Source organism: Dama dama, chromosome 4 (genome assembly GCF_033118175.1).
Source record: "Dama dama isolate Ldn47 chromosome 4, ASM3311817v1, whole genome shotgun sequence".
In the NCBI taxonomy this organism is placed as follows: Eukaryota; Metazoa; Chordata; class Mammalia; order Artiodactyla; family Cervidae; genus Dama; species Dama dama.
In genome coordinates this window covers 67247702-67258141 of record NC_083684.1, presented here as the reverse complement: position 1 = coordinate 67258141, position 10440 = coordinate 67247702, and the positions used below count along the sequence as shown (strand labels likewise).

Genomic DNA, 10440 nt, shown 5'->3' with positions numbered 1-10440 from the left:
TAAATGTGACAGTTGCCCATATCCCTCACTTTTTCTTTCCAATACCCCTTTGTGAAGGCAGGAAAAAAAAAAAAAGAATTTCATAGCATGGGATTCTCACAGAAGCACCTGAACCAGTGAACATCCGAGGCCATGGGGTAAGAAGTACATGGAAAAATGTATTATCCCTGCCAGGCATTTTGGCAATATTATGAAAACCATGATCTCAATCTATTATGAAAAATATTAGTTTCATGCAATTTGCAGTGCATATATACCTCCCATGATCTGTAACCCAATAGTACATGTCATAGTAAGTTTTTCTTATTGAAACAGAGGATGGCCTCTGGTACTTTTTTTATTTCTAAAAATTTTCTGAGAAATTCTGGACTGCTGAGTCCATTCTATTTATAAGGGCATTTTTTTTTTTTTTTTTTTTAAACTCCTGTTCTACAGAACTGAATTGCATCTACATGGAAACTCATCACGGCATATCCCTACTTCCCTAGGATGCCAACATGAACCACGTTCCAATGGCAATCTCAGATACCAGTGACCCCCCCATGTTCATTTCTCAAAAAGGGAAGTCACTAATTCATCCTGAGAATTCATCATGCTCTACAGAAAGAAGGATAGAATGAAGAAAAGACTGTGGGACACAAGGGAGAAGCAGGCTAAGAGCCGGTCTTCACCATTATAAGAAATAAAGGAAAAAGAAGACGTTGACAACAACAAACCGCCAGAGAGAAACACTACAATCAGAGAGTAAAGGTGTGCAGCTTCTCAGCCCAGCCCTTTCAGGAGGAAACGCAGACACAGCCCCCGACCCGGGACAGGACGTTCACCTGAGAAGCGGCCATCTCCTCGTCTTCTTCCTCCTGCTCTGCGTCTTCTTTGGGGATATTATGTCCCAAACTCGCATCAGGCTGAGAAAATACCTTTAAAGGCATCCACACAGCTCTTTCACCTTCAGCTGCTGCCATGAAAAAGAAGAGAATGTCTTCTTTCTCTCTCCCTTTTCTGGCTTCCTCGGTCCCAGAGCTGTAGTGGGTAATCAAGATTAAGCTGATATGCTAATCACATCGTGGGTTTGGTGCTCACTTTCCCCACTCTCTTTGCAGACCACCCGGAGAGTTCTCTTTCTTTTCACATTAGAGAGACCAAGCCCCAGAACTGTTGCAGGAATGGGGACCCCTTCCAGGGCCCGAAACTGGGCTCTCGTCTAACACTCGGAAAGGAATTGTCTGAGGAGACACATGTGCTGACAAAGCAAGAGACTTTATTGGGAAAGTGCACCCGGGGCGAGAGCAGTAGGTAACGGAACCCAGCAGAACTGCTCTATCGTGTGGCTCCCAGTCTTGGGTTTTATGCTGATGGGATTAGTTTCCGGGTGGTCTTTGGCCAATCATTCTAATTCAGAGTCTTTCCTGATGGTGAACGCATCGCTCAGCCAAGATGAATGCTAGCTAGAGGGATTCTGGGAAGTGGGCAGACACGCAGTGTTTCCTTTTGACCTTTCCTGAACTCTTCCGGTTGGCAGTGGTTTATTAGTTCCGTATTCCTTATCAGGATCTCTTGTCATAAAACAACTCATGCAAATGGTTACTATGGTGCCTGGCAAGGGTGGGCGGTTTCAATCAGTGTGCTTCCCCTAACAGAACAATTGTCAAGAGACAAGGGACCCAACTTCTGGGCTACCTGACTCTGCCTCTGAGGGTCTTTGAAACAATGCAGCAGGAAGACCCGCTTCCAGGAGCCCTGAGCTTGAGCGCTCAGCTCTGCCTGCCCCAGAGCTCTGGAGCAAGGGTTGAGAGCAGGATCTTCTAGAAACAAAGAACCTCAGCCTGATCCCTGGGGAGGGGCTCTTTCTCGGATGGGTGTGGCCCTGCAAGGCCTGTGCCCTTGGGGGAGGGGAGGGGAGGGGTGAGTGTTTGGTGGGAATCACCTGGGGGCCCTGGGTTCCTGCAAGGCTTTGCTCTCAGGATTCTAGGAAAGATGGCCTGAGTCCTTAGTTTTGGTTTGTTTCTTACTCCCCTCTGTAACCTGGGGACACAGATTTCACTACACGGTTTGCACTCTGACCACCTCTCTGCAGGTGGGCGGTCTGCTACAGCAAGACCAGGAGCCGGGAGGTGTTTCCATCACAGCTTTCTTTGAGAATAAACCAGGGGCAGCAGTGGACGTTGGGTTAACAGTGTGTATGTGCAGGGACAGATGCTTTTGAAAATGATGCCCTAAAATCTATCCAGTGACCAACCAAGGAAAGAAGTCATAAGTGAACTTACCCATAAATTAACACATGAAACAGATTCTCTGGTGGCTCAGACAGGAGAGTCTGCCTGCATGTGGGAGACCCCAGTTTGATCCCTGTGTCAGAAAGATCCCCTGGAGAAGAAAATGGCATCCCTCTCCAGTATTCTTGCCAGAAAAATCCCATGGACAGAGGAGCCTGGTGGGCTACAATCCATGGAGTCCCAAGGAATCAGACATGGACTGAGCGACTTCACCTTCACTTTCAACACAGAAAAATGTTGCAGTTCTACTTCATGTTTGTATTTCCAGGCTTTATGAATCATCTGCTACAGTTTGTTCTCTGCTCTTTATGGAGAGTCCTATTTTCTCACATCTTTAAAGGATAATTGCCTATGGAAAAACTAAGGTAGGAGCATATCCTTTTTTCTAATAGTATATATTCTAAAAATGATCGCTGTACATGCACCAGTACCAATATCTTAGAAGATTTAGTTTCACAGCAGAATTGAGACTAAAGTACAGAGATTTCCCATATACATATTTTTCCCATACGTGGACAATCTTCCTACTTATTTCCCCACCAGTGTTTACATTTGTTACCAGAGATGAATCTAGAAAGACATGAAATAATGTTTGTATTTTCACCTTATGTTTCTCTTCTAGGTGTGTTCACTCTAGGGTCTGGGAAAGTGTATAATAACTTGTGTCCATTAAAACGTTTCACACAATGATTTCATGTACCTGAATTCACGATATTCATAGCCCCTGCTTTGCAACCCATGGCAACCACTGACCATTTTAATCTCTTCTACATTTCCAACTAGATTCTCAGGTGGCTCCGTGGTAAAGAATCCACCTGCCAATGCAGGTGACCCCCGTGATGTGGGTTCAATCCTTGGGTAAGGATCCCCTGCAAAATCCCTTGAAAGAAGAAATGGCCACCCACTCAGTGTTCTTTCCTGGGAAATCTCACGGACAGAGGAACCTGGCAGGCACAGTCCATTGGGTCCCAAAGACTCAGACACAATGGAGCACATGAGAACATTCACCTACAACACAATGCCATGTTGTAAAAATCCGACTTCTTGTAGCATTTTCAGATGGGCTCCTTTCACTTAATAAAATGCATGGAATTATTGTCCATGTATTTTATACCTTGAAAACTTAATATAAAAATGCTTAATATCTATGTCTCCAGCTCTAGTCCTGCTCATTATATAGGATCATCAATAATATTTTCTAGATTCCATATATATATATATATACATATATATATATATGTTAATACAATATTTTCACAAATATAGACATTAGACCTGTGGACACCGTGGGAGAATGAGAGGGGACCCAATTGAGAGAAGAGCCTCGACATATATTCACCGCAATGTATAAAATAGGTAGCAAGTGGGAAGCTGCTGCATAGCACAGAGAGCTCAGCGCGGGGCTCTGTGATGGCTAGAGGGGGGAGACGGAGATAGTGGGAGGGAGGTTCAAGAGAGAGTGGGTAAACATATACCTATGGGGATTGATGAAGTTGTCCAGCGGAATCTAACACAACATTGTAAAGGAAAACATTCCAATTTATATACATCTCAAACATAAACAAACAGACTGATAACCCTGTGCTTAAGAATCCCCCTGACAGTGTGGGGCCCTCGGGCATCATCCCTGGTCCAGGAATACTCCACGTGCTGTGGGGAGGCTAAGCCTGTGCCCCACAGCTGCTGAGGCTGGGTGGGGCAACTTGCTCTTTTCCATGGGCAAGACACAAAAGAAAGATGCTCACCATCGCTAAATAATAAGAAATGCAGAACAAAACTACAGTGACATATCACCGCATGCCAGTCAGAATAGCAATAAAGCCCACTAATAATGTCATAAACGCGGAAGAGGCTTGGAGATCAGGGAACCTCCTGAATGGCTGGAGAGAATGTAAGCGGGTGCAGTCACTTGGGAGGACAGTGTGGAAGTTCCTTAAAAAATGTAACCTCCTGACATTTAAGGAAATGAATTCCCAGAATTGTAGACAGAATAGATTAGTTGACAAATTTATAAGATTTGCAGTTTTTAGTGAATCATCTTCAACTCTGAAATGAGCAGTTGTGGTCTAGCATTCCTCAATTCTTTAAGTAAATGTGTACTAATACACACACACTCACATGTTCCTTGAATTTCTCACTGATAGTCTTTATACCTTCAGATATTTACTTATTGTGTTTAATGTATGCTATATAAATTATATAACATATATACTTTCAGATATTTATATATTGCATTGTGCATGTCATAGCCATGAGAAAACAGTTCCTTTAAGCCTTACAAAAACATATGCTAAGAAACAGGGTTAGATTTTACAAATCTTAGTTCAGAATTTTACCATCATGACTTTTAAGTAGTCTTGTGACAAATGTTAAATTTACATTTGCTTAAATGAGCCCATGAAAAGTCTTACTTAGCTCAATAGAAGAACAAAGGACAACTGAAGCAGGTGAGTTCATGACTCTAGGTCCTCAGAGAATTCACAGCAAGCTCTGAGTGAGGTCAAGGATAGAAGTGAGCAGAGAAAGAGGCAGTAATTGGTTCAGGTTTTTATAAGAGGCCCTGGGTGAAGTGCTGTGGGCTCCCCAGGCTGAGTGTGGATGGACCCATTCAAACCAAGAGGAGCAGGATTCTGGTGAGCTCTGAGGGTGTCACTGAAGGGGAGCCGGTGAATAGGCCCTGGGGTTCGGCAAGCCTGCTGGTCTCAAGGAAGGGGGTCTTCTAGTGCAAGTGCTTACAGGATTGGCTGGTGTGAGTTCAAGGACCTGCAGGCTGCCTGCTCCCCAGAGAGATGCTGAGGCAGCAACAGCATGGAGCAGTTCAGGGACGCTCTCAACAGTACTCTGTATGAGCCTTCTTATTAGAACCATCATAATGTCCCTGCGGTTACAGAGAGGGGGATAAGTACAATGGAGAAATGATGGGAAATACATGATCTAATGATTTGAAACTTAAGGGCAGGAAGGAAACTAATTGTTACAGACTTCACCCTTCTATGCTACTGAAGAGTTTCTCGTTAGGTATTCCTTCCTGAAACCTTAAATTGCTAGGCTAACACTTCATTCATTACACACCAACATTTACACAAGAAACCATTCAGTTTTATTGATTAACATGTATGCTTATCACACACAGGATAAAACCTTTTACACTCCGCTATGTAACTTTGGTTAAAATACAGATTATAAGCATGAACAATGATAATATTACCTCTGATACAATGATCTGAGAACTGTGATTTCTACGGTACAAAAGGGAGGCTAATCATTTAAGAAGACATACACTAATTACATGACTTTTCTGGGAAGGGTTTTCCGTACATTTCTAGGGTAGCAGAGATGTCTTTAACTGAAACATGGCTACTGATATTCATGACTTTTGTTGATATTATAAAATACATCAAGATTTTAGTGAACTGTCTTTGTACTTTACTTTAAAAGCAAGTGACATAACTATTGAAAATGTACATTGAAAATGTACATTAATCTGTGGAATTATTCCCTGAACACTTACATCATGGTGACTTACAGGGATGTGTGACATGAATGACAAACACCACCATTTAGATGTTCACTGCACATGTTACATTCCTGTGTCCTTAATCTTATAATGGAGAAAATTATAAATGTTTTCTTCCTAGATAGAAGGGCTTCTCTCATCTTTGAGGTAGCAACCATCAAAAACATAACTTTATATGCACACTAGAAATGAAGTGTGGCATGGAGTAATTTGAGAATTCAGTTACATACATTTTGGTTTTCAAATAATCACAAATCATGTCAATATCAACAAACATACGTAGCTAGTAACTGTACATGGCTAAACATCACCTCTTCATCTTGTGATCCATACTAACATATCAATTTTCTGTCTATTTTAACTATGAATCACTATCTACAATATTTTTCCCTAAGAGGAACATCAGAAAACAGGAATTTATGAAATGCTTTCTAGTATGCATTTCCTGATATTTATTTAGATTTGATTTTTTTGTAAATATTTATTTATATTTTCTTTATGTCATTCTGTATCTTTCTTATATAAACAGTCTTGCGTTTCCTGAACTGTATGTTCAGGACAAACCTCTTCCATGTCTTACTTCATTACTAGGGTTTCCCTCCAGGACATGCTCTCTGATGTCCAGTGAGATGAGAGCTCTGATTAAAGCCTTTGAAGGTTTCCTTACATTTATGAGATTTCCTTCAGTATGAATTATCTGATGGTAAGTAAGACCAATGTGATGGGTTAAAGTCGTTGTCACAATCCTTACATTTATAAGGCTCCTGTTCAGTATGAATTCGCTCATGTTAAGTAAGAGTTGCATAGTGACTGAAAGCGTTACCAACTTCTTTACATTTATAAGTTTTCTCTGCAGTGTGAATTCTCTGATGGCGAGTAAGACCAGCGCGGCGCCTAAAGTCTTTGCCACAATCCTTACATGTATAAGGCTTCTCTCCAGTATGAATTCGCTGGTGTTGAGTGAGAGTAGAGCATTGACTGAAAGCTTTTCCACATTTTTGACATTTATAAGGTTTCTCTCCAGTGTGAATTCTCTGATGGCAAGTAAGACCTGAGTGCCGGCTAAAGCCTTTGCCACAATCCTTACATTTATAAGGCTTCTCTCCAGTATGAACTCTCTGATGGTACATAAGGCCCGAGCCCTGGCTAAAGTCTTTGCCACAATCCTTACATTTATAAGGCTTCTCTCCAGTATGAATTCGCTGGTGTTTATTACGAGTTGCATATTGACTGAAAGCTTTTCCACATTCTTGACATTTATATGGTTTCTCTCCAGTGTGAATTCTCTGATGGCAAGTAAGACCTCTGCGTTGTATAAAGCCTTTGCCACAATCCTTACATTTATAAGGCTTCTCGTCACTATGAATTTGCTGGTGTTTAATAAGAGTTGTGTATTGACTGAAAGCTTTTCCACATTCTTGACATTTATAAGGTTTCTCTCCAGCATGAATTACCTGATGTTTATGAAGACATGAGCACTGTTTAAAGGCTTTGCCACAATCCTTACATTTAAAAGACTTCTCCCGGGTATGGACTCTCTGATGGTAAGTAAGACTTGAGTGCTGACTAAAGCATTCGCCACATTCCTTACATTTATAAGACTTCTGGCCAACATGGATTCGCTGATGTTGACTAAGTTTTGAACTCTGATTAAACGCTTTGTCACATTCTGTACATTTGAAAGTGTTCCATCCAGTATGAATTTCCCTATGTTTATGTAGATTGAGTGCATTAGTAAAGACTTTCTCACATTTCTTACACTTGTAGTTTTTCTGTGGATTCTGAATACTCTGCTGTTGAATAAGTTCTGAAGACTGATTAGAAACATCATATTCACTATGATTGTAAGTCTTCTCTCCAGTATGTGTACTCTTATTTAGTGAAAGACCTGATGCCCGATAAAAGATATTCCTACATGTATTACTTTTAGAATCCTTATCTGAAGATTGAGGTGCCTGGTGTTTCCTAAGATCAGAGTCTTGTCCAATGTTATATCCACTGTCATTGCATGAACAGTTTCTTGCTCCATCATAAATACTCTGGGAACTATTGGCTTTGGAGCTCCTACTTAAGGCCTGACTCGTGTTATTACACATGAAAAGTTGTTTAATATTAACCCTACCATGATATGTATCAAACAGTGATGGCTGAATTAAGTCTCTTCCATTATTATCAACATTACACATTTTGGATTGGAGAGAACCTGTCTGTTGGTGGAAGAATAATGACCTGCAGCTCACAGACCCCTCAAGTTGATTATATTGTGAGTTTTCCCCATCATTTGTAAACTTCTCCTTTCCAGACGTGGTTGAATGTATGTGTGATCGAAGTCTATGTTCAGAGTGGTTTGAACGAGCATTTGGAGTAGAGACTGGATGACCTTCCAGATTTTCCACATTTCCCCTCAGAGAACGTGTGTGTTTCAAAAACTGATGTGAGTCATTGCTTACAAAGATACACTGCGCGGCAGACGGTGATGACTGAAACGGGTGCTTTCCCCAATTTGACTCACAGTGCTCATTTCTTCTGGCAGTCATGTCCACAGTATGTGAAACGGTCTCTATTTCTTTATGTCCATATAAACATCCTCTCAGTCTTTCACATGCCCTTGCATATCCCCAGTCTTTGGTTAAATATCCATTTCCGAGGTGAGCTCTTTCATACAGGCCTAGGTTTGCTTTTCGGATTAAATTTTCAAACCTTGGATTCTCTGACATCAAATCACGGGTGTTGTGAGAAGACACAGCTGAAAGATACCAAGTAAAAGCTTTCTTATCTACTATCCTCAGTGAATATCCTTGAAGATTTAGAGAAAATGGGGACCCAAGGATCAAGATGCCGGATGATTAGGCAGATTGGAGTTCATCTCTCTACACAAATGCATCAAGAATACCTCAGAATTGAAAGAATTCTCACAGAGGCCCCTCTGAACACTAGCAAAGAACCTACACCACCTAAAAGGACAAGAAAGATTCCTGCTGAGCCAGGTAGGACCAAAAAAGAAGGAGAAGGAACAGGAGAGGAACTGGGATGGGACCTGTAACCTTGGGGGGTTCTAAAGAGAGAAGAGGTGTCCACATCTGGGGGAGCCCAGTTTGGGCAGAAGGAGAGCCTCATTCTCTGTGGAAGAGAACATGGCAACCCGCGTGCGGCAGAGGGGAGTGAGAGCTGCAGATGTACTGACCCCTGCCCTGCCCACCCAGCCTGAGAGGGTGTCCACCTCAAGGGTGTCCACCACTGCAGACAAGGGCTGGGTGCTGGAACGTGGGCTTTGGAGAGCAGACCCAGGCAGAGGACTGCGGTTGGCCATGAGGAGACATCCTGAGGGGACGGGAGGGAGGGAGGAGCTCTGCAAATGGGACGCTTGTGGAGGAAGCCTGCACCACCAAAGCGCAAAGCACCATTGTTGAGTGAGGCCCAAAGGGAAGAACCCCACCGCAGCCTCTCTCCCCCGTGCTGGCCCCTCATCCCTGGCAGTAGGGAGGACCACCACCCGGGTGGGCTCTATTGAGGCCCAGCCACGGCCTCCCCCATGACCCTCCTCCACCGTCAGCAGAACCCTGTGCTCTGGGGCAGCCTCTGGAGCAGACACCTGTGGGTGGGCCACATGCTCAGATGGAGCTGAAAGGACAGCTGAGCCCCAGGGTTAAGGAAGAAAAGCTGAAGTCTCTGCTCGCAGCTGCACTAACCATGCTTTTACACAGGAAACCAGCTTTGTCAGCTCAGCCCCTGCAGAACATCTGAAGGACAAGGGGGACTCCGCCGGTCACAGCAGGTGTGGCTTTAGCAACTGTAGGCTTTGTGGGCTCGGATACGAGGGGACGGGGCCAGGCCAGAGTCTGAGCTGCCCCCACAGCACCACAGCACCTGCGACCTAGGCCCTGAGTTCAGGGGATCTATGCTGGTGACCCGGGGAGAACAACATCTGAGACACCCCAGGGCCGTGTGCTGGCATACCCATGCGTGAGGTGGGGCCAAGATCAGGGCCAACCAGGGTCACAGGAGACTCACCCAATGGGTGAAAGTGATGCACAGAGCACGTCCCAAGGGGAACATCCCCAGAGCAGCAATCCTCAGGGGCTTCTCTCCCGGGGTTGTGCTCCAATCCCACCTGCTCCACCACAGATCAGGATCACAGCGAAGAAACAGATCTGGGGGCTCTGTTCCACCAACCAGGGCACAGACCCACCACAGACAGGACGGTGACAGCCACAGAGCAATGGGGAAGCGCCCCTCAATATCCAGGGCAGGCTTGGTTACAGCAATCAAGTGCCCATCAAGGGGATCAGGGCACAAACCTCAGGACCAAACTGAGCCCCTAAAGCGCAGGCACAGGAAACAAGAGAAACTAGGACCCTGCAGCCTTCAGGGCAGAGACCACACACACAGAAAACGTAATAAAGCCAGGGGACAAGGAGTGTGAAGCAGAGGAAGGGGCAAGATAATAAGCTACAAGAACCACTCAATGAAGTGGAGACACGCAGTCTAATGATTACCTTTTGCCCTAAGTCGTCTTAAATGGAGACACCAAACATTTTTCAGAAATACTAGGTGCCTTCAATTTCTTTAATCCACTTCTTACCACTTGTGTTCTATTGGAACACATTCTATTAGATGTTTGTATCTAACAATCGTAAATGATATTGACAG

At 43.8% G+C, this 10440-nt stretch overlaps 1 protein-coding gene across 1 annotated transcript; it reads right to left on the bottom strand.

Moving 5' to 3' along the window:
- Window positions 1-776: 776 nt before the first annotated feature.
- On the bottom strand, window positions 777-8276 carry LOC133055204 (zinc finger protein 501-like). The gene is made up of 2 exons (XM_061140630.1): window positions 6614-8276; window positions 777-955 (listed from the first exon to the last, which is right to left on the bottom strand). The coding sequence occupies exons 1-2, from the start codon at window positions 7974-7976 to the stop codon at window positions 777-779; spliced, it is 1542 nt and encodes a 513-aa protein (XP_060996613.1). The 5' UTR covers window positions 7977-8276.
- Between the last annotated feature and the right edge of the window lie 2164 nt (window positions 8277-10440).

Coding starts and splice junctions, on each gene's coding strand:
- LOC133055204 (XM_061140630.1), bottom strand. CDS start 7,976: ATGTGTAATGTTGATAATAATGGAAGAGACTTAATTCAGCCATCACTG. Junction 956..6,613: donor TTATAAATGTAAAGAAGTTG/GTAACGCTTTCA, acceptor TTTTCATGGCAG/CAGCTGAAGGTGAAAGAGCT.